We start from the raw sequence: 25,626 nt of genomic DNA on the forward strand, positions 1-25,626 counted from the left end.
GACCACGGGTAACATGGGAGATATGTGCTGTTGCCCCACGTTTTCCATTGCACAAGCCCCATAGGAGTCTATAGGTGCTGCTATATTGAGAGAATTACTAAGCTCCGGCATGTGAAGAATTCAGTAACTTGGCCCTGGTATCTGGCAGCATCTTCAGCTAGCGTCAGCCCATAGTAGCCTATGGGTCACTCTAACACATTTACTACCCCATCAGACCCCAGCGACGCATGTCCTGCCTGAGGACTGCGCATTGAGCTATCACTTCACTTCCACCTCTTTGCCAGGACGGGCTGTTATCGGAGCCCACCTCCCGGCAAGAGATTTTTGAGTGAATGCATTCATTTTTTGCTTTATGAATGTAGTTATTATTATCATATCCCCGGAATGCGGAATAAGATAATTATGCTCCTAAAAGTTGGGCGTTTTTTTTTTGCTGCAGTTTGTATTAAAATCCCTTTATTTACAATTTGACAAAATGAGGCTCAATGCGCAATTCTGCAATTCTGCAGAAGCGTCCCGTTCCACGTATTGTTCATCTGATTGGTCCTTTTATTCTGTTGCCCAGTACGTGTGGTTAAAGGGGCAACAGGCATCCCCTCTAATGTCCTTTCGCCTTTCTCATCAGCTGGAGCGATAGCGGCACACGCCTAAGTTGCGCAGAATGTGCTGTTTATCTGCCTATTGTCCATGTGTCTACTTTATCTGCACGCATAGGCCCCAGTGTCTGCACATAACCTGCTACATAACAGTGTGTGACAGTTTAGTGTTGTGTGTTGTGCGTATTCTAGGCCAGCGAATCTTGCGGTTTGCCAAGTGTGTGTGATAGCTGGCTTGTCCGGCCCTGACGCGGTGTAGTATTAATGCACTATAGTACAGAGGCCGATTCTGTCCTGGACTCATGGCAGGAACAGAGCAGCGAAACTTGCAATTGATTTTCTAATTTGTAGAAACCCGAGACTAAATCATTTTGCTTCATCTGTTTTCCGAGCAGCTGAGGTTGTCTCATCACAAAGGCAGAATGTGCCGAAAGTCTTCATTAATGCAAAGCAGACGACAGCAGCAACCGCAGCCTGGAAAGTGTCCATGCAGAGTGGGCTGAGCAGCGGGGCCGGAGCTGCAGGGCGGAGGCTCGGCCCATCAGGAAGGGGTTATCCACCATGATCCCACAGTGATGCAAAACAAATCAGCACAGCTGTAACCCCGTCACTGCCGGAGGAGACCACCGTCCTAGCAGCCTAGAATAAACGCAGGAGGGCCCCCCCTTGTCCATTGCCAGTGTCTATATTGCGTGCGTTGAGTAGCAAGAGTTTTATTTATCCAAAGTACAGAAAAATAAATAGAAATAAAACACTAAATTCACATTTTGGGAATAGATCTTACCTGTACAGCTGTTATAGGGTGGAGGCAGCCATTTTGTTTATTTTATTTTTTTACATAACTTTATTTACATTTTAATATTTTACAAATAAAAAGCACAAATTGGAGGGGTGCCTTGTGGGGAAGGACACCCCAATTTACTACTGTGTGGAGCATTATTTTGTAGCAGTAAATGAGCCTTTTTCCCATTAATGCATTGGTTTGTAGCATTATTTAGTATTGAGGGCGTTTAACATCAGTGTGCTGCTGCAGGGAACGGAGATCCCTCTATTTTCACTTGTAAAATCACTCCCCGTTACTTTCTGTGTGACTGGCAAAATGTCCTGGGGGTGGGAGCTGGACTGCACACCCTAAATCTAAACATAATGAGAGGTGCTACCATGCTGAGATTTGTAGTGCCACACCAAAAAAGGGAAAATGCAGGTACACACTCTAAGCACTAAAGCAATCGGAACAATTCTGCAATTTAACATGGGGTAAAATTGAGGTTCTTAGCATAATTTTAGGCCAAAAAAATGGGCCCACCTACCACGGCCAGGTGACCTCATCAGGTGGATCACTAACATTTCTAAGGTCAAGTCCAGAACACAGGACCCCCTGGGCCAGTACAACCCAACCACCCCAAGGAATCACACTCGTGAGAAAATGCAGTTTAAAGTTTTAAAAAGTGTTACATTAATAACATTTGAACACTTAACTTAGACGTTGCTTATTTCTGGTTTTGTGGCAGTAAGCAGTGAGAATTTTCCTAGACTGATTTCCAAAGGGTCATAGATTAACCCCTAAAAAGTGGGACAGCACAACAGCACAGTGGACCGCGTTACTACTTCACAGTGATAGGTTTATGAGATTGATTCTGCCTGGGGCCCTATTGGTGTGTTTTTTGTGTGCTCCTCATATGTTTACCTTGGTTTCATCCCAACCCCTAAATATACTGTAAGTTAATTGGCTTCTAAAAACATTAACTCTAGTGGTAGGAAATGTAGATTGTAAGCTCACGTGGGACAGGACGTAGAGTATGAGACTGGAGAAATGTTCTCTGTAAAGGGCTTTATAAATGTTGGAATTTCCTATAGTGTGAAACAGCCACCAGCTGGACAGCTACTGTATCTGCTGTGTGACTGGTGCTCTTGGTACCACAAGTGACATTACCAGTCTCACCGGCCACCACTGCTAGGGGGCTCAGACCCCTCCCTGTTTTGCATTTTTTCTTCAGCATTGTACAGCCGTAGCTGTAATCTCCTGTGTCACAGATGTGCCCTGATCAATTTGCAGTTCAGTGGATTTGTAAATATGTGAACGGTTATACTGTAGTTCACATTATAACTGACATGCTTTACTTTGCCATTTGATCTTTTTGTCCTATCAGTCTAGAAGCTAGGTGAGATGAAATACACATGAAACTCATTAGCATAGCTGCAGGGAAAGGTAATTATTCTTAGTCAGGGCTGAAGAAAAAGCATCTTCTTCCAGCACATAACATTACACTTCCGTTGTCAGATCCTTTGTGTTGCTGTCTTTGTCTGACAGCGGTCTGGGCTATGCGCTATGGTCCGCCATGGGTCCTAAGCATTACTTTTATTATGCTCTGTCTTCTTGCACTGTTTCCAAAGCCGTTTGAGGCTGTTTCTTCTGTCGGTAACCTGTTCTGCAAGTGCTGCACACTTATATTGTGTGGTTCAGTGTCATGTTCTAGGGGCAAAAAAGGGATATGTAGAATAATATACCACCTGCGCGTGCACGTCTTTGGTGCGGCGGAGACTCCGGTACGCTTTCAAACCGCGGGCTAACCTTCATGTGACAAGTGCAGATCATAGTAACTGAATTAGGTTTGCTGCATTGTTCAAACCTGGAGGCTAAGCCCACTTTGCTGTCTGCCTCTGTCCAGCCGTACATGACATTGTTTAATCCTTCACGTATTAGTCCTCATTACTCGAGCTGATGTCACGGCGACTGACAAGGCAGTCACACCATACGCTCGCCTCCACGGTCTTCCTGCCGCTTATGCAGTTACTAATTAGCCAGGAGAGAATTTTCTGCAATATATTCCCTGTTTTTAATTAGAACGCAGCTGACAGCTCCTTCAGAAACATTAACCAGCGCCGGGGCCCGCCAGCCCAGCCGCTCTTTGAACAACACATCGGCCTGGGTGACTTACCCCGGTTAATGACTCATTCGTCCTTGTGGTCATAAGTCCCCGTCCAATAACTAACTGATTGATGCCATTTATTTACCTAACTGCTTTTATGTTGACTGCATGTAGACCTGTGTGTTTCCTAGTATTCCTTTTTGAACTGTGAAACGCGTAGTGCTTTCTCGCTACTGTGTTACGACAAATGGGCACTGCGGAAAACGCGTGCCAGTCTTGCTTAAACTGGACTCTCTCTGCAGCACTGATTATGCAACCTGAGCACATTCTTATTACACTGTGGCGAGTTTGCGCGTTTTACATTTTTACTGTTATGTCAAATCTGAAATGAAACACAGTTAATCATTGCTAAAACCATCAGATGTTCTATACCACAGGCTTGGGGCATTGGCTCCAAGCAGTGGAGGAACTAAAGTGGTTGCAGGGGGGGTGCAACTGCTGTGGACCTACCCTTCACGTTGCCCCCAGACCTTCCGTCCGCAGACACTAGCAACATTCCCCAAGGCCGGACGCACATCCTGGGAAGAGGCAGAGTGGAAGTTTAGAGATGCTATTGAGGCTTCCACAGGGCCCCAAGCTAGGCTTTGCTATGGGTATGGTGGCCAATCCCGGGATCAGGATCGGCGGGATCCTGGGATTTAGGGCCAAAAATGGCCGGGATTCAATCCCGGGATTGGAAGCGCCAATCCCGGGGATTGAGGGATCAGAGTTGAATGTCCACAGGACGCTCAGACGCTGCCTGGCTTCCTCCTTCCAGGTCCTCAGCGCAGCGTGAGAGGTCACGCTGTGCTGTCAGCCGCTGCTGGGAGCCGCCAGCAGCGTTCAAAGGATGTTTCCCTCCTGCCCGCCACTGGTATATGGTGAGCTATATGTGCGGGGCGGGGTGCGGCGAGGGGGTGACCACCTAGCTAAAAACCAATCCCGGGTATCCCGGGATTGGCCATCTTTCAATCCCGATACCCGAGATTGAAAAAACGGCCTGGGATTGGCTTCCCTAGCTATGGGGTATGGCTGTAGGCATCTGTTATAACTAATTACAATTCTACACTTGTTTAAAAGTACAGTAAATATGTACCAAGGAAACATATGTTATCTACAGTACTACGTATACAATAAATGATCTTATGTATTTGTTTGTTGTGAAATTGCTCGCTTTTCTCATGTTTGATTATACCAGGCATGTCCAAACTGCGGCCCTCCAGCTGTTGTGAAACTACATTTCCCAGCATGCCCTGACACAGTTTTGCTGTCAGAGAATGCTAAAGCTGTGTCAGGGCATGATGGGATGTGTAGTTTCTCAACAGCTGGAGGGCCGCAGTTTGGACATGCTTGGATTATACTGTAAGGGCCCTTATAGTCTTAGGGCCCATCTCCGAGTCTCCTAGTTATTTTACAGACTGGTGACATCATTTTTGGGTGCTTTGTATATGCCTTGGCACCATCTCAGTAATACAGCTGTACAGCATCCCCAATATTATGCAAATCAGACCCCAAAAGCCAACCAATCATGAAGCAGCTGTAGTCACATCGCCTTAATTTTTTTTATTTTTGCTTGTTTAAAATATGACCTATCCTATTTATTTGCCTGGGCACAGAAGTGTTTTGTCTTTATCTTAATACTGTACGTCCAGTTTAATAGGAACAGCAAAGAATATCCCGTTACTAGGCAACAGGGAGAGCAGTGTGAGGTCTGAGTCCGCTAGATGGCGCCAGATAACCAACAATTCTTTTTCTCTCTTCTAGAATCCTTGTTTCTTGATACAATTGTGAAATCTGGACCCTGCCTGGAAGGAGACACTGAGGCCATGATTCAGGAGCAGGAGGTCTCCGAGTCAGAGGCTCGGGAGCTCAGGAAGGTAATGATGCAGATATGTCATTGATCTTTATCATTGGCTCATTGCAAGGGGTTTAGGTACTTTATGTTACATACGAAGACATTCATCAGAAGGGATGCGGTTATGTGACAATACCGACGCTGGGTTCCCGACTGGCATCAGTATAGTGACCAGCGGTCTCCCAACAGCCGGTCACCCGAATCCAACCCCCTTTTCTCTCCGTTTCCCCCTCTCTCCTTCCCTCCCTCGTCCCCTGCCCCCATTCCTTCTCAGTCTCTAGTTCTCTGTACTCCTCTCTCTCCCTCTTTTCCTTCCCCCCATTCACAATCACTCTCTCTTCTTTCTCTCTCCCTCTTACTGCTCTGTTCCCTCTCTCGCCCCCACTGTGGCCTATCTCTCTCTCTCTCTCTCTCTCTCTCTCGCTACCTTACCCATCTCCCTCTCCTCCATTCTCTCCCACCCTCTCTTCCTCATCTCTCTTTTTATCCCTCTCACTGTCCCTCCTTATCTCTTTCAGCTCTCTCTCTCTCTCCCCCTGCCCTCCCTTCCTCTACCTGATGAGTGTTGGAAGGACAGTTCATGGAGGAAGGTAATCAGAAAGCAGGAGATTATAGAGATCAGCTGGTGACAATAAGAGGACATACATTTTTTTTCACAATAGAAAAGCATGACAGATAAATGGCAACTTTCAGTAACCACATTTACATGAAACAAAGAGTATTCAAGGTGGTGATACCTGTGTGACATATAGATATTAAACACTGTTACGTCACCAGGTATCCTAAGCCCGTACTGAACCAGACATGGATCAGGCATGCAGAGTGGATGAGGGGCGGCTGGGTCATGCAGAGTGGATGTTGGACAGGTGAGGTATTCACAGTAGCTGAGGGATGGTTCAGGCATGCAGAGTGGATTTGGTGCGGCTCAGCATGCAGAGTGGATGGAGGCATGGCACGGGCATGCAGAGTGGATGGAGGTATGGCACGGGCATGCAGAGTGGATGGAGGTATGGCACGGGCATGCAGAGTTGATGAGGTATGGCACGGGCAAGCAGAGTGGATGCAGGATGGCTCAGGTATGCAGAGTGGATTTCGGCTGGATGAGGCATCCTGAGTGTATTTGGAATAGCTCGGGCTTGCAGAGTGGATGTGGGATGGATGAAGCACGCAGAGTGGATGTGGGATGGATGAAGCACGCAGAGTGGATGTGAGATGGATGAAGCACGCAGAGTGGATGTGGGATGGATGAAGCACGCAGAGTGGATGTGGGATGGATGAAGCACGCAGAGTGGATGTGGGATGGATGAAGCACGCAGAGTGGATGTGGGATGGATGAACCACGCAGAGTGGATGCGGGCTGGATGAAGCACGCAGAGTGGATGTGAGATGGATGAAGCACGCAGAGTGGATGTGAGATGGATGAAGCACGCAGAGTGGATGTGGGATGGATAAAGCACGCAGAGTGGATGTGGGATGAAGCACGCAGAGTGGATGTGAGATGGATGAAGCACGCAGAGTGGATGCGGGATGGATAAAGCACGCAGAGTGGATGTGGGATGGATGAAGCACGCAGAGTGGATGCGGGCTGGATGAAGCACGCAGAGTGGATGCGGGCTGGATGAAGCACGCAGAGTGGATGCGGGCTGGATGAAGCACGCAGAGTGGATGTGGGCTGGATGAAGCACGCAGAGTGGATGTGGAATGGATGAAGCACGCAGAGTGGATGTGGAATGGATGAAGCACGCAGAGTGGATGTGGGATGGATGAAGCACGCAGAGTGGATGTGGGATGGATAAAGCATGCAGAGTGGATGTGGGATGGATGAAGCACGCAGAGTGGATGTGGGATGGATGAAGCATTCACAGTGGATGTCTGATGAATGAAGAATGCAGAGTGGATGTGGGATGGATGAAGCACGCAGAGTGGATGTGGAATGGATGAAGCACGCAGAGTGGATGTGGGATGGATGTAGCACGCAGAGTGGATGTGGGATGGATAAAGCATGCAGAGTGGATGTGGGATGGATGAAGCACGCAGAGTGGATGTGGGATGGATGAAGCATTCACAGTGGATGTCTGATGAATGAAGAATGCAGAGTGGATGTGGGATGGATGAAGCACGCAGAGTGGATGTGGGATGGATGAAGCTCGCAGAGTGGATGCGGCGTGGATGAAGCACGCAGAGTGGATGTGGGATGGATGAAGCACGCAGAGTGGATGTGGGATGGATGAAGCACGCAGAGTGGATGTGGAATGGATGAAGCACGCAGAGTGGATGTGGGATGGATGAAGCACGCAGAGTGGATGCGGGCTGGATGAAGCACGCAGAGTGGATGTGGGATGGATGAAGCACGCAGAGTGGATGTGAGATGGATGAAGCACGCAGAGTGGATGTGAGATGGATGAAGCACGCAGAGTGGATGTGGGATGGATGAAGCACGCAGAGTGGATGTGGGATGGATGAAGCACGCAAAGTGGATGTGGGATGGATGAAGCACGCAGAGTGGATGTGGGATGGATGAAGCACGCAGAGTGGATGTGGGATGGATGAAGCACGCAGAGTGGATGTGGGATGAATGAAGCACGCAGAGTGGATGTGGGATGGATGAAGCACGCAGAGTGGATGTGAGATGGATGAAGCACGCAGAGTGGATGTGGGATGGATAAAGCACGCAGAGTGGATGTGGGATGAAGCACGCAGAATGGATGTGGGATGGATGAAGCACGCAGAGTGGATGTGGGATGGATGAAGCACGCAGAGTGGATGTGGGATGAAGCAAGCAGAGTGGATGTGGGATGAAGCACGCCGAGTGGATGTGGGATGGATGAAGCACGCAGATTGGATGTGGGAAGGATGAAGCACGCAGAGTGGATGTGGGATGGATGAAGCACGCAGAGTGGATGTGGGATGGATGAAGCACGCAGAGTGGATGTGGGATGGATGAAGCACGCAGAGTGGATGTGGGATGGATGAAGCACGCAGAGTGGATGTGGGATGGATGAGGCACGCAGAGTGGATGTGGGATGGATGAGGCACGCAGAGTGGATGTGGGATGGATGAGGCACGCAGAGTGGATGTGGGATGGATGAGGCACGCAGAGTGGATGTGGGATGGATGAGGCACGCAGAGTGGATGTGGGATGGATGAGGCACGCAGAGTGGATGTGGGATGGATGAAGCACGCAGAGTGGATGTGGGATGGATGAAGCACGCAGAGTGGATGTGGGATGGATGAGGCACGCAGAGTGGATGTGGGATGGATGAGGCACGCAGAGTGGATGTGGGATGGATGAGGCACGCAGAGTGGATGTGGGATGGATGAGGCACGCAGAGTGGATGTGGGATGGATGAAGCATGCAGAGTCGATGTGGGATGGATGAAGCACGCAGAGTGGATGTGGGATGGATGAAGCACGCAGAGTGGATGTCCAGAGGGATAGGGAGAGATCAGTGGAAAATAGCTTGGTTTCCAGTGCCCGGAGATTGTTATGTGTTAATGAGAAAGGAATAATGGACAGGAACCAACGCTGGCTTCGGAGGTCAGAGATGCAGGTACACAGCGGCTGTGTCCAGTCCATCTCTGTCCCCATTTCTTGGAAATATAAGCTGTGGCACACAACTGGGGGTATTTCTCTAACGTCCTAGTGTATACTGGGGAATGTACTTTAGTACCATGGGGTATAGATCGTGTCCACTGGAGCCTGGCACTTTAAGAAACCTTTAGTGTGTGCTGCCTCCTTCCCTCTATGCCCCTCCTACCAGACTCTGGTTAGAAAAATGTGCCCAAGGAGCTGGGTGCATTCCTCTGGAGCTCCAGAGAGTTTTTTACAAATCTTTATTTTTTTTTTTTTTTTTCCCCCCCGGGTAATACTGGTTGGCAACCGGTCTACCTGCACCAAGGGACTTAGGGGGGGACCGAACCAACCTTCTGAGGGTTAATGGTTCGTAATCCCAGCTGACAGGACATTAAGCTCCTTAGGCGCTGTTTCACACACCACACTGTGTGTGCGCACGCTGGCAGCTAGACGCCATCTCCTAACAGATGCCGAAGAGACGCAAGTGCGGTGAGTGTTACACCGGGGTCCCGATTAGCTGGTCCCCGGTGACTAATGGTGGCATGACAGGCGCGGCAGTCAAGGGCCACGAGCTGCGGTTGCCTGCCGTGGACCTCACTGGCAGTAAGGGGCTTTTTGTAAAACTTCCACAATGGGTGTGTACATGTAATATTCTGCTCCTACATGTTGCCAGTATAATGTTATTGGCCGGGACCAAGCTCCATTACAGGGGAGGGGCTTCCCGGAGAGCGGAACCAGAGGCGGGAAAGACGTTATTTCCTGCTGGTACGGATCACAAGGCTGCATGCACGCTGCTCCTCCACCAAGACCCGTCTGCACCTGTTCTTGTCCTGGTACCAGGGGGCTACTAGAAAGTGGCGGGGCATATCAGCGGTAGCGACGCTGTTACAAGCAAATTATTCAGTATTACACAGCGGGGTTCTGCTTTACTGTGTATTGTGTGCTGGTCCCTTCTTCCTCTCTGTCTCACTGTAGGGGCTGTGTGGGGTGTGTGGGTGTTCAATACAGTGTGTGGTTTGTTTTCACTCTGTGGCTATGTGTACTTTATGTAACTTCACACCTTCCTCTGAGGGATCTCACTTGCGGGAACAATGTTCCTTTTCCTCTCAGGGTAATAGTCTACAGGCACCTGACTGGTTAGAATAATTTAAAGGCATGATTCATAATATTAATACAGAACTAGCTGCAGCTAAGCAAGAACGACAGGTGCTAAAACAATCTGTCGATAATATGGCTAAAGGCCCGTACACACTGGTCGATATATCGTCCGTTCTCTTGAACGGCCGATATATCGCGGGACCGTCGGCCAGTGTGTTCACAGACGTATCGCGTCGGCCGCACAGCACAGCCGACGGCCAATATATCTACCAATATATTGGCGCGTCGCTGTGTGTGTACGGACACATGCTGCGGCGGCCGGCGGTGATTGACAGCTGAACTGGGCGGGTGTGTGTACACGCCCGCCCATATCCAGGATGCTGCAAACTATATGAGCGAGGCTGTTAAGGAATTGTGTTAGATTAATGGACGTACCACTGCTATGGCGGTCTCGGCCTACAGAGCCCTGTGACTGCGTCAATGGTCAGCGGATGCTGATTCCAAAAAAGGTGTGGAGAATCTTCCCTTTACAGGACGTGCACTAATTGGCGAAGAGTTGAACAAGTGGATCTCTCAGGCGACGGCGGGCAAGTCTACCTATTTGCCGTCGGCTGCGCCACCTGCTAGACGTCGCTACTCAGGGCCTCCTTTGCAGTCCTTTCGTGTAGCGAGATTCAGAGGCAGAGGCCGGGGGGCCTCCAGTGCTGTTAAGAGGATCTTGCGGTAAGTCCCGGAAACCAGCAGCTGGTTGTTATGCACACCAGTGCCTGCAGGAATGTACTGGTGTCTGAACGGAGAGGGATGCAAAACAAATGAACTCACATACAGACTGGGGAATATGACATTACGTACACAGAAGGTGATAGGGTAACAAAATCAACACAAAGTGAACAGAGAAGCCCAGAGGCTAAGAAACTGGGTGTCTCCCTAGTATTAGGAATGCTCAGATGGAAAGAAGCGAGATGTTGTGATTTAATACGTAGAGAACCCGAAATGCCGTTGCTAAGGGCAAAAGCAAAACCCTAAAGGGTTACCAACGGGTGTGGCAGTAAACTCCTTGGTCAGAGATGGAATAATAGACACAATGAGAGTCTCCACAATCCTAGTCCTCACTTGCAGTGCACTGGTTCAGCTTACTGCCACTAAACTGACACCTGAACACCTTGCACAGTGAGAAAGGATTTTGGCAGGCAAGTCTGAGAATACAGCCGCAAACTTGCTAAGTTCACAGAGTAGCAAAAGAACCCCAGCAAGTTAAACGACTGACTCCAGTCTTACTGCTAGGTCTGGATTGACCTAGCAGAGTGTAGTACCAAATCCCAAGGCCTATTTGCAGTAAGCAACAAACAAATACAAAGCTACACAGTACTGGCTAACTTTCAGGAACTGACTAACCAACAAAGATTCAGCAGCATCTGCTAAACCTGAGAAGAGGGTTTATATAGCAGGTGCTGTCCACGCCCCACTCAGACCTCACAGACTGTGAGCACAAAAACCAGCACCGGATCCCCTGCCGTGCACAAAGCCTGTAACCACTGCACAGCAAAAGACCCGAACCAGAGTATAAGCTGCGCTCAGGTTACTCCGCTAGCACTTGTCTCCCGGTTGCCATGACGACGTGGCAGCATAGGGCAGGAGACCCTAACACTGCTGCATCCCTGGACCAGACCTCCGGATCCCCCGCCACTAAGCCCTCTGCGTGACGGTTGGCACCAGCAGCAATGCGACTTTCAGGTAGCTGCTCGCCTTCAACACTTTGCCCATGTATGGGCGGAGTCCTGCTGGGATCCTTGGGTGAGGGACCTCATCTCCCAAGGATACCGGTTGGAATTTCAAGTGCTTCCTCCCCACAGTTTCTTCAGGTTGGGCTTGCCAGCTTCACCCATAGCAAGATTTACCTTGCAAGAATGCCATTCAAAAGCTTTTACAAACAGGAGTTGTGGTTCCAGTGCCTCCTTTGTTACACAATAGGGGTTTTTACTCCAGTGTTTTTGTCGTTCCAAAAACGGATGGTTCGGTGCGGCCCATCTTGAATCTGAAGGCTTTAAACCCTTATCTGCGGGTATTCAAATTCAAGATGGAGCCCCGGCGGGCGGTGGTGTCCGGTCTGGAGGAGGGGGAATTTCTAGTGTCCCTAGACATCAGGGATGCTTACCTGCACATCCCTATGTGGCCCCCTCATCAGGCTTACCACAGGTTCGCCATCTTGGACAGCCACTTCCGGTTTTAGGCCTTACCCTTTGTTCTCTCCACAGCTCCAAGGGTTTTCACAAAGGTCATGGCAGAGATGATGCTGCAACTGCGCAAAATGGGAGTCAACCTAGTCCCCTATTTGGACGTTCTCCTGATAAAGGCTATGTCCAGGGAGCTTCTATTGCACAGCATCGATCTAATGACTCGCCTGCTTATGGCTCATGGGTGGATCCTGAATTTTCGGAAAATCTCACCTGGAACCATCCCAACTACTTCAGTTCCTGGGAATGATACTGGACACAGTGGGCCTAATTCAGACCTGATCGCTCGCTAGGGTTTTTTTTCACTGCTGCGTGCAGATAGTCGTCGCCCATAGGTGAGTGTATTTTCGCTTTGCAAGTGTGCGAACGCATGTGCAACTGAGTGGTACAAAAAAACTCTGTGCAGTTTCTGAGTTGCCCAGGACTTACTCAGCCGCTGCGATTACTTCAGCCTGTCCGGGACCGGAATTGACGTCAGACACCCGCCCTGTAAACGCTTGGACACACCTGTTTTCCTCCAACCACTCCCAGGAAACGTTCAGTTGACACCCAGAAACGCACTCTTCCTGTCAATCTCCTTGCTATCCGCTGTGCAAATGGATTCTTCGTAAAACCCATCACACAGCAACGATCTGGTTTGTACCTGTGCGACGTGCGTGTGCATTGCGCAGTTCTGACCTGATCGCAGAGCTGCAAAAAATGCTAGCGAGCGATCAGGTCTGAATTACCCCCAGTGTCTCAGAAGGTGTTTCTTCCAATGGACAAGGCCTTGACTATCCAGGCTATGGTCCGCTCAGTACTCCGGCCCCGCCAAGTCTCAATTCACCTTTGCATTCGCTTGCTGGGCAAGATGGTGGCTTCATGCGAAGCAGTCCAGTACGGGAGATTTCATGCGCGTCCTTTTCAGCTGGATTTGCTGAACAAGTGGTTGGGGTCTCATCTGCACATGCATCAGAGTGTAACCCTATCACCCAGAGCTTGGATTTCCCTGTTGGTGGCTACAAATTCCTCACCTGGTGGTTGGCCGGAGTTTCAGTACCCAGCCTCCGGGGTTGGGGGGTCTGTGACCTAAGGGGCCAAGTTCTAGGGGAAATGGTCGAGTCAGGAATCTGCACTACCAATAAATGTCCTGGAACTCAGGGCGATTTACAATGCTCTTCTACAAGTTTCCTGTCTTCTCCAGGATCAAGTTATCCAAGTTCAGTCGGACAACGCCACGGCGGTGGTGTACATAAATCGACAGGGAGGAACAAGAAGCAGAGCAGCAATATAAGAAGTATCAAAAATACTCCTCTGGGCGAAGGCCAATGTAATGGCCATCTCAGCCGTATTCATTCCAGGAGTGGACATCTGGGAGATGGACTTCCTCAGAAGGCATGACCTCCATCCGGGGAAGTGGGGCCTTCATCCTCAGGTGTTTCAACAATTGGTTCACCGGCGGAGGTGTCCGCAGATAGACCTGATGGCTTCTCGTCTCAACAAGAAGCTACGCTGTTACTGTTCCAGAATGAGGGATTCGCAGGCTATAGCAGTGGACGCGCGGACTACGCCATGGACTTACCAGTTTGTTTACCTGTTTCCTTCAATCCCGCTCATTCCAAGAGTTCTAAAAAGTCTCAAAAAGGAAAACGATCAGGCAATTCTAATTGCCCCGGATTGGCCATGTCTCTGGAAGAACACTGGCCTCTGCTGCTTCTAAAGGACCTTCTTCAGCAAGGACCATTCATCTATCCAGACTACAGCGGCTACGTTTGACAGCTTGGAAGTTCAGAGGGAGATTCTAGCCAGAAAAGGTCTTCCATCAAGGGTTATTTCCACTATGGTACAGGCCCGAAAAGGGGTTTACGCCGAAACATTACCACCGTATCTGGAAAAAAAATGTTTCTTGTTGCGAAGTTAGAAAGGTTTCTCCCATGGAATTTCGACTCAATCGTTTTCTACTATTCCTCCATGCGGGTATGGATATGGGCCTATGGTTGGGCTCTGTCAAAGTACAGATTTCAGCGCTCTCTGTCTTCTTCCGGAAACAACTTGCAATGTTGCCAGAAATACAGACTTTCCTAAAAGGAGTTCTTCATATTTCATATGGGACCACCCTTCATACCTCCCAAGGCTCCGTGGGATCTCAATGTGGTTTGGCCTTTCTTCAGTCGGACTGGTTTGAACCCTTACTAAGGGTGGAATTGAAGTTCCTCACTTGGAAGACTGTCGTGTTGCTGGCATTGGAATCTGCAAGACGTGTATCTGAATTGGGGGCCTTATCCTGTAAGAGCTCGTACTTGATATTTCATGAGGATAGGGCGGAACTCAGGAACCGGCCTCAGTTTTTGCCAAAAGTGGTGTCAGCTTTTCACGTGAATCAACCGATTGTGGTTCCGTTGTTGGCTGATGCGTCAGTTGCCCCAGAGTCCTTAGACGTGGTGAGGGCTCTGAAGATTTATGTCAAGAGGACTGCTCATCATCGGAAATCTGACTCGCAGTTTGTCCTTTATGATGCCACAAAGATTGGTCGTCCGGCTTCTAAACAGTCCATTGCTCGTTGGCTCAGGCTGACCATTCAACAAGCCTATACTTCAACGGCTCTTCCTTTGCCGACGTCTATTCAGGCTCACTCCACGAGATCAGTGGGTTCTTCTTGGATGGCTGCCCGGGGTGTCTCGGCCTTACAGTTGTGCCGAGTAGCTACTTAGTCTAGTTCGAACACGTTTGTGAAGTTCTACAGGTTTGACACCTGCAGGGATCTCAGCACTCTCCCACCCGTTCTGGGAGCTTTGGGACTTCCCCACAGTACTAAAGTACATTCCCCAGTATGCACTAAGATGTTAGAGAAAATAGGAATTTAATACCTACCGGTAGTTCCTTTTCTTGTAGTCCGTAGTGGATACTGGGCGCCCGCCTCAGTGCTTCGAATTCTGCTTACCTGGAGTGCTTCTGGTTGGTCCACTGTTGCGGTCCCTTTTCCAGGTTGGGTTAGCTTTGCTATCCTTTGTTATGGTTGGTGTTGCTATCCTCTGTTCCGGTTAGCACTCCTATTCTATTATGGTTGTGTGTTGGCTCCGTTGCCTCACCGCTGTTTCTGTATGTGTATACGTTTCCTGTCTCACGGTATGTCCGTCTCATCGGGCACAGTTTTCCAAGACTGAGTCTGGTAGGAGGGGTATAGAGGGGAGGAGCCAGCACACACTAAAGGTTTCTTAAAGTGCCAGGCTCCAGTGGACCCGATCTATACCCCACGGTACAAAAGTACATTCCTCAGTATCTACTATGGACCGGAAGGTATTCAATTCCTATTTTCTTCCATTAGCATTAGTTTATTCATTTGGAGAGTAACATATTTAGTACATTGCATATGAACATGGTAAATCTGCACATTGTGTGATTCTACTGCAGTATTAGTGACGGTGTCCTGAGCATGTACTCTCTCATTGGGGGTCATTCTGACCCGTTCGTTCGCTGCTTTTTTTTCGCAGCCGAGCGAACGGGTCCCTACTGCGCATGCGCCGGCACCATAGCGCGCCGGCACATGCCAGAAGGCCGAAGGCCGTAGCAGGGCTGCGATCGCCTCTGCCTGATTGACAGGCAGAGGCGGTCGCTGGATGGTAGGGGGCGGAACGGCAGCGTTTGGACGCAGTTTCATGTGCGCGGTCTGGCCAACGCAGGCGTGGACGGACCGGGGAGCGATGAGTAGATCCCGGCCAGCATGCAAAAGCTGTGCTGGTTGGGAGCTACTCTTGGAGTGCAAATGCATCGCCGCTTTGCGATGCCTTTGCACTTTTGTTTGGGGGGGGTGGAGGGGGGCGGCACTGACATGCGGGGCAGACTAGCCCTGTGCTGGGCGTCCCCACCCGCATGTCAGTGTGAATGATAATAGCTGTGCTAAATTTAGCACAGCTACGATCAACTCGGAATAACCCCCCTTGTGTCCACTTACTACTGATACATTAAGGTCAGTCCTCTGGGACAAAGCAGCGTTATACCTTCTGCAGAGGCTTTTATGGGGGATCTGTACAGACCATCTAGCAGTTCCTAGAACATCAGTGTTCTCCTGTTGTTTCATGCTTATTGTATAATGTGGACTGTTAGCTTTTCTCAGACAGGTCTTACTGTAATGTGTAGTCAGAAAGAAAACTCAAGACATGTCTTCTGGACCTAGCATCTTATTGGCTCTCTGATGTCACATGTTTTGGATAGCCTTTATTTATTAACAGTTTCTTATATAGATCAGCATATTCCGTTGCACTTTACAATTAGAACAACAGTAAGAGAACAAAGCTGCGTAATAACAGACAGACGTAGAGGTAGGAGGGTCCTGCTCGCAAGCTTACATTCTTTAGGGATAACTGCGCTATTAAGATCCAGGGAACATACATGCAGGAACGCTAGGGCATCTTTAGCCTCTTGATCAGGGATGGGCAATTATTTCAGCTGAGGGGCCACTTGACATTTCCTGTCCGTATCCGAGGGCCACATACAAAATAGCAACTCCCCCCACTTGCCAAAAATATAGGGACGTGCTTCATGTGGAAGGGGTGTGGGCAAAAAATAATACAGATTCATATTAGGCTGCACAATAGTCTCCATTATTCAAATTGCGCCACACAGCGCCACTTACACACATTACACCAGATAGAGACCCATTTACACAGTATGGAAGGTAGAGCACCTTTTACACATTACAGCAGGTAGAGCCCCCTTTTACACATCAACATTTTATTTAGGATAATTATTGTGCAGCAAGCAAATTATCCAGTGTCTTATGGCCCCTGGGGAAAGGTGTGACACAGTGACAGAACACGGGGAGGGGGGGGTGACAGTGACAGAACACGGGGAGGGGGGGGTGACAATGACAGAACACGGGGTGTGTGACACAGTGACAGAACACGGGGTGTGTGACACAGTGACAGAACACGGTGGGGGTGACAGAACGGGTTCACTACGGCTGGCCGGCGGTCGGGCTCCCGGCGACCAGCATACCGGCGCCGGGAGCTTGACCGCCGGCTTACCCACAGTGTGGCGAGCGCAAATGAGCCCCTTTCGGGCTCGCTGCGCTCGCCGCGATATGGGCACGATGCCACACTATTTTATTCTCCCTCTTTGGGGGTCGTGGACCCCCACGAGGGAAAATAAGTGTCGGTATGCCGGCGGTCGGGCTCCCGGCGCCGGTATACTGAGCGCCGGGAGCCCGACCGCTGGCATACAGAAGACCACCCGACAGAACATGGGGTGTGTGACACGGTGACAGAACACGGTGGGGGTGATAGAACACGGGGTGGGGGGGGGGGGGGTGATACGGTGACCAAACACGGGGGGTGTGACACAGTGACATAACACGGGGGTGGTAGTGACAGTGACAGAACACGGAGGAGTTATACGTGACAGAACACGGTGGTGACATGGTGACAGAACACGGGAGGACACACACACACACACACACACACACACACACACACACACACACACACACACACACACACACACACACACACACACACACACACACACACACCTTTCTTTCTTTCTCTCACTCACTTTTCCTATTAACTTTACTGATCTGGCTGGCTGGCAGTGGCAGGAAGGATGGATCTATTCTGTACAAGTCTGGCTCTTGTCCCTTGTAGCCCCGCCCCCTCCTCCGCACGTAGCCCCTCCCCTTTTCGGCTGAACCCAGCCATTGTCACTGGGGACTCTGGAGGAGGGAGGAGGCTGCTACAACGCAGCAGCAGGGGAGAGAGGCACCGCCGGCAGCTTGGAGGTACTGCAGCTCAGAGCAATGACAAGCAGCTCAGCCGTTCGGACCGCTTGTCATTGCTCGCTGGTGGGAGGAAGTGGGCCGGACAGGATCGGTTTGCGGGCCGCATCCGGCCCCCGGGACGTATTTTGTCCACCTCTACTCCAGATGGTATTAAACTTTGGTCTCAATAATGGGATAACTCGCTGAGCAGGAGAATGTGGTGGGATAAATTTTATGTAGAACCTGTGTATAAAGCCTCGCATGTCAGTCCCTGCCCCGTCGCTGAAGTACAAAAGCGCTTTTTCACTTCAGGAGTAGCTCCTGGCCAGCGCAGCTTTTGCGTGCTGGCCAGGAGCTACTCGTCGCTGCCCGGGTCTCAGCGTGTGACGTCACGCAGCCGCTGCGGCCCGCCCTCCGCATGGTCCAGCCACGCCTGCGTTGGCCGGACCGCTTCCACAAAACGGCGGCCAAACGCCACTGTGCTGCCCCCTCCCGCCCAGCGACCGCCTCTGCCTGTCAATCAGGCACAGGCGATCGATAGGCAACGACAGCCGTTGGCTGTCATCCATGCGCCGGCGCACTCGCACTTCTGACCTGATCGCTACGCTGCGATGAATGGCAGCGTGCGATCAGGGCAGAATGACCCCCTTAATGCCTCAGCAGACATAACTATCTGTCTCCAATTACTCATCCTTCCGTACAATGGCCACAACAACACTCCTCCACACAATCACACACCTTCTTTCCATACTCTCCTTCATAACCCATCTCCTCTCTGATACTCATCTCTCACTCCTGGGGACAAGACTTTTCTTTTGCCGCTACCCAGCGTTGGAATTCCCTGACATGTCTAATCAGGTGGTCCCCACCCTTCATATCGTTATACACTCTCTATAAAACCCACCTCCCTATTATAGTCCACCCTACTCCCACCTGTACTACTCACACTGGTACACCCTCACACCTCCCCTACTCCTACCTGTACTACTCACACTGGTACACCCTCACACCTCCTCTACTCCCACCTGTACTACTCACACTGGTACACCCTCACACCTCCTCTACTCCCACCTGTACTACTCACACTGGTACACCCTCACACCTCCCCTACTCCCATCTGTACTACTCACACTGGTACACCCTCACACCTCCCCTACTCCCACCTGTACCACTCACACTGGTACACCCTCACACCTCCCCTACTCCCACCTATACTACTCACACTGGTACACCCTCACACCTCCCCTACTCCCACCTGTACTACTCACACTGGTACACCCTCACACCTCCTCTACTCCCATCTGTACTACTCACACTGGTACACCCTCACACCTCCCCTACTCCCACCTGTACTACTCACACTGGTACACCCTCACACCTCCTCTACTCCCATCTGTACTACTCACACTGGTACACCCTCACACCTCCTCTACTCCCATCTGTACTACTCACACTGGTACACCCTCACACCTCCCCTACTCCCATCTGTACTACTCACACTGGTACACCCTCACACCTCCCCTACTCCCATCTGTACTACTCACACTGGTACACCCTCACACCTCCCCTACTCCCATCTGTACTACTCACACTGGTACACCCTCACACCTCCCCTACTCCCACCTGTACCACTCACACTGGTACACCCTCACACCTCCCCTACTCCCACCTATACTACTCACACTGGTACACCCTCACACCTCCCCTACTCCCACCTGTACTACTCACACTGGTACACCCTCACACCTCCTCTACTCCCATCTGTACTACTCACACTGGTACACCCTCACACCTCCCCTACTCCCACCTGTACCACTCACACTGGTACACCCTCACACCTCCCCTACTCCCACCTGTACTACTCCCACTGGTACACCATCACACCTCCCCTACTCCCACCTGTACTGCTCACACTGGTACACCCTCACACCTACCCTACTCCCACCTATACTACTCACACTGGTACACCCTCACACCTCCCCTACTCCCACCTATACTACTCACACTGGTACACCCTCACACCTCCTCTACTCCCACCTGTACTACTCACACTGGTACACCCTCACACCTCCTCTACTCCCACCTGTACTACTCACACTGGTACACCCTCACACCTACCATACTCCCACCTATACTACTCACACTGGTACACCCTCACACCTCCCCTACTCCCACCTGTACTACTCACACTGGTACACCCTCACACCTCCCCTACTCCCACCTGTACTACTCCCACTGGTACACCATCACACCTCCCCTACTCCCACCTATACTACTCACACTGGTACACCCTCACACCTCCCCTACTCCCACCTGTACTACACACGCTGGTACACCCTCACACCTACCATACTCCCACCTATACTACTCACACTGGTACACCCTCACACCTACCATACTCCCACCTATACTACTCACACTGGTACACCCTCACACCTCCCCTACTCCCACCTATACTACTCACACTGGTACACCCTCACACCTCCCCTACTCCCACCTATACTACTCACACTGGTACACCCTCACACCTACCATACTCCCACCTATACTACTCACACTGGTACACCCTCACACCTCCTCTACTCCCACCTATACTACTCACACTGGTACACCCTCACACCTCCCCTACTCCCACCTATACTACTCACACTGGTACACCCTCACACCTACCATACTCCCACCTATACTACTCACACTGGTACACCCTCACACCTCCTCTACTCCCACCTATACTACTCACACTGGTACACCCTCACACCTCCCCTACTCCCACCTGTACTACACACGCTGGTACACCCTCACACCTCCTCTACTCCCACCTGTACTACTCACACTGGTACACCCTCACACCTCCTCTACTCCCACCTGTACTACTCACACTGGTACACCCTCACACCTCCTCTACTCCCACCTGTACTACTCACACTGGTACACCCTCACACCTCCCCTACTCCCATCTGTACTACTCACACTGGTACACCCTCACACCTCCCCTACTCCCATCTGTACTACTCACACTGGTACACCCTCACACCTCCCCTACTCCCATCTGTACTACTCACACTGGTACACCCTCACACCTCCCCTACTCCCACCTGTACCACTCACACTGGTACACCCTCACACCTCCCCTACTCCCACCTATACTACTCACACTGGTACACCCTCACACCTCCCCTACTCCCACCTGTACTACTCACACTGGTACACCCTCACACCTCCTCTACTCCCATCTGTACTACTCACACTGGTACACCCTCACACCTCCCCTACTCCCACCTGTACTACTCACACTGGTACACCCTCACACCTCCTCTACTCCCATCTGTACTACTCACACTGGTACACCCTCACACCTCCTCTACTCCCATCTGTACTACTCACACTGGTACACCCTCACACCTCCCCTACTCCCACCTGTACTACACACGCTGGTACACCCTCACACCTACCATACTCCCACCTATACTACTCACACTGGTACACCCTCACACCTACCATACTCCCACCTATACTACTCACACTGGTACACCCTCACACCTCCCCTACTCCCACCTATACTACTCACACTGGTACACCCTCACACCTACCATACTCCCACCTATACTACTCACACTGGTACACCCTCACACCTCCTCTACTCCCACCTATACTACTCACACTGGTACACCCTCACACCTCCCCTACTCCCACCTGTACTACACACGCTGGTACACCCTCACACCTACCATACTCCCACCTATACTACTCACACTGGTACACCCTCACACCTACCATTCTCCCACCTATACTACTCACACTGGTACACCCTCACACCTACCATACTCCCACCTATACTACTCACACTGGTACACCCTCACACCTACTCTACTCCCACCTATACTACTCACACTGGTACACCCTCACACCTCCCCTACTCCCACCTGTACTACCCACACTGGTACACCCGCACACCTCCCCTACTCCCACCTGTACTACTCAGACTGGTACACCCGCACACCTCCCCTACTCCCACCTGTACTACTCACACTGGTACACCCTCACACCTCCCCTACTCCCACCTGTACTACCCACACTGGTACACCCTCACACCTACCTTACTCCCACCTGTACTACTCACACTGGTACACCCTCACACCTACCCTACTCCCACCTATACTACTCACACTGGTACACCCTCACACCTACCCTACTCCCACCTATACTACTCACACTGGTACACCCTCACACCTACCATACTCCCACCTATACTACTCACACTGGTACACCCTCACACCTCCCCTACTCCCACCTATACTACTCACACTGGTACACCCTCACACCTACCATACTCCCACCTATACTACTCACACTGGTACACCCTCACACCTCCTCTACTCCCACCTATACTACTCACACTGGTACACCCTCACACCTCCTCTACTCCCACCTATACTACTCACACTGGTACACCCTCACACCTCCCCTACTCCCACCTGTACTACACACGCTGGTACACCCTCACACCTACCATACTCCCACCTATACTACTCACACTGGTACACCCTCACACCTACCATACTCCCACCTATACTACTCACACTGGTACACCCTCACACCTACTCTACTCCCACCTATACTACTCACACTGGTACACCCTCACACCTCCCCTACTCCCACCTATACTACTCACACTGGTACACCCTCACACCTACCATACTCCCACCTATACTACTCACACTGGTACACCCTCACACCTCCTCTACTCCCACCTATACTACTCACACTGGTACACCCTCACACCTCCCCTACTCCCACCTGTACTACACACGCTGGTACACCCTCACACCTACCATACTCCCACCTATACTACTCACACTGGTACACCCTCACACCTACCATACTCCCACCTATACTACTCACACTGGTACACCCTCACACCTACCATACTCCCACCTATACTACTCACACTGGTACACCCTCACACCTACTCTACTCCCACCTATACTACTCACACTGGTACACCCTCACACCTACTCTACTCCCACCTATACTACTCACACTGGTACACCCTCACACCTCCCCTACTCCCACCTGTACTACCCACACTGGTACACCCGCACACCTCCCCTACTCCCACCTGTACTACTCAGACTGGTACACCCGCACACCTCCCCTACTCCCACCTGTACTACTCACACTGGTACACCCTCACACCTCCCCTACTCCCACCTGTACTAACCACACTGGTACACCCTCACACCTACCTTACTCCCACCTGTACTACTCACACTGGTACACCCTCACACCTACCCTACTCCCACCTATACTACTCACACTGGTACACCCTCACACCTACCCTACTCCCACCTATACTACTCACACTGGTACACCCTCACACCTACCATACTCCCACCTATACTACTCACACTGGTACACCCTCACACCTCCCCTACTCCCACCTATACTACTCACACTGGTACACCCTCACACCTACCATACTCCCACCTATACTACTCACACTGGTACACCCTCACACCTCCTCTACTCCCACCTATACTACTCACACTGGTACACCCTCACACCTCCTCTACTCCCACCTATACTACTCACACTGGTACACCCTCACACCTCCCCTACTCCCACCTGTACTACACACGCTGGTACACCCTCACACCTACCATACTCCCACCTATACTACTCACACTGGTACACCCTCACACCTACCATACTCCCACCTATACTACTCACACTGGTACACCCTCACACCTACTCTACTCCCACCTATACTACTCACACTGGTACACCCTCACACCTCCCCTACTCCCACCTGTACTACCCACACTGGTACACCCGCACACCTCCCCTACTCCCACCTGTACTACTCAGACTGGTACACCCGCACACCTCCCCTACTCCCACCTGTACTACTCACACTGGTACACCCTCACACCTCCCCTACTCCCACCTGTACTACCCACACTGGTACACCCTCACACCTACCTTACTCCCACCTGTACTACTCACACTGGTACACCCTCACACCTACCCTACTCCCACCTATACTACTCACACTGGTACACCCTCACACCTACCCTACTCCCACCTATACTACTCACACTGGTACACCCTCACACCTCCCCTACTCCCACCTGTACTACCCACTCTGGTACACCCTCACACCTACCTTACTCCCACCTGTACTACTCACACTGGTACACCCTCACATCTACCATATTCCCACCTATACTACTCACACTGGTACACCCTCACACCTCCCCTACTACCACCTGTACTACTCACACTGGTACACCCTCACACCTCCCCTACTACCACCTGTACTACTCACACTGGTACACCCTCACACCTACCCTACTCCCACCTATACTACTCACACTGGTACACCCTCACACCTCCTCTACTCCCACCTATACTACTCACACTGGTACACCCTCACACCTCCCCTACTCCCACCTGTACTACACACGCTGGTACACCCTCACACCTACCATACTCCCACCTATACTACTCACACTGGTACACCCTCACACCTACCATACTCCCACCTATACTACTCACACTGGTACACCCTCACACCTACTCTACTCCCACCTATACTACTCACACTGGTACACCCTCACACCTCCCCTACTCCCACCTATACTACTCACACTGGTACACCCTCACACCTACCATACTCCCACCTATACTACTCACACTGGTACACCCTCACACCTCCTCTACTCCCACCTATACTACTCACACTGGTACACCCTCACACCTCCCCTACTCCCACCTGTACTACACACGCTGGTACACCCTCACACCTACCATACTCCCACCTATACTACTCACACTGGTACACCCTCACACCTACCATACTCCCACCTATACTACTCACACTGGTACACCCTCACACCTACCATACTCCCACCTATACTACTCACACTGGTACACCCTCACACCTACTCTACTCCCACCTATACTACTCACACTGGTACACCCTCACACCTCCCCTACTCCCACCTGTACTACCCACACTGGTACACCCGCACACCTCCCCTACTCCCACCTGTACTACTCAGACTGGTACACCCGCACACCTCCCCTACTCCCACCTGTACTACTCACACTGGTACACCCTCACACCTCCCCTACTCCCACCTGTACTACCCACACTGGTACACCCTCACACCTACCTTACTCCCACCTGTACTACTCACACTGGTACACCCTCACACCTACCCTACTCCCACCTATACTACTCACACTGGTACACCCTCACACCTACCCTACTCCCACCTATACTACTCACACTGGTACACCCTCACACCTACCATACTCCCACCTATACTACTCACACTGGTACACCCTCACACCTCCCCTACTCCCACCTATACTACTCACACTGGTACACCCTCACACCTACCATACTCCCACCTATACTACTCACACTGGTACACCCTCACACCTCCTCTACTCCCACCTATACTACTCACACTGGTACACCCTCACACCTCCTCTACTCCCACCTATACTACTCACACTGGTACACCCTCACACCTCCCCTACTCCCACCTGTAGTACACACGCTGGTACACCCTCACACCTACCATACTCCCACCTATACTACTCACACTGGTACACCCTC

General features: G+C 51.1%; 1 protein-coding gene across 1 annotated transcript in view; it reads left to right on the forward strand.

Moving 5' to 3' along the window:
- Positions 1-25,626, forward strand: part of SNAP47 (synaptosome associated protein 47) — a 108,059-nt gene that overhangs the window by 37,492 nt on the left and 44,941 nt on the right. The window contains exon 5 of the mRNA XM_063924523.1: positions 5,270-5,382. Within this exon, the coding sequence (XP_063780593.1) occupies positions 5,270-5,382 (113 nt within the window). The remainder of the gene's footprint in view (positions 1-5,269; positions 5,383-25,626) is intronic.

The sequence above is a fragment of the Pseudophryne corroboree genome, chromosome 5, assembly GCF_028390025.1.
Source record: "Pseudophryne corroboree isolate aPseCor3 chromosome 5, aPseCor3.hap2, whole genome shotgun sequence".
NCBI lineage: Eukaryota > Metazoa > Chordata > Amphibia > Anura > Myobatrachidae > Pseudophryne > Pseudophryne corroboree.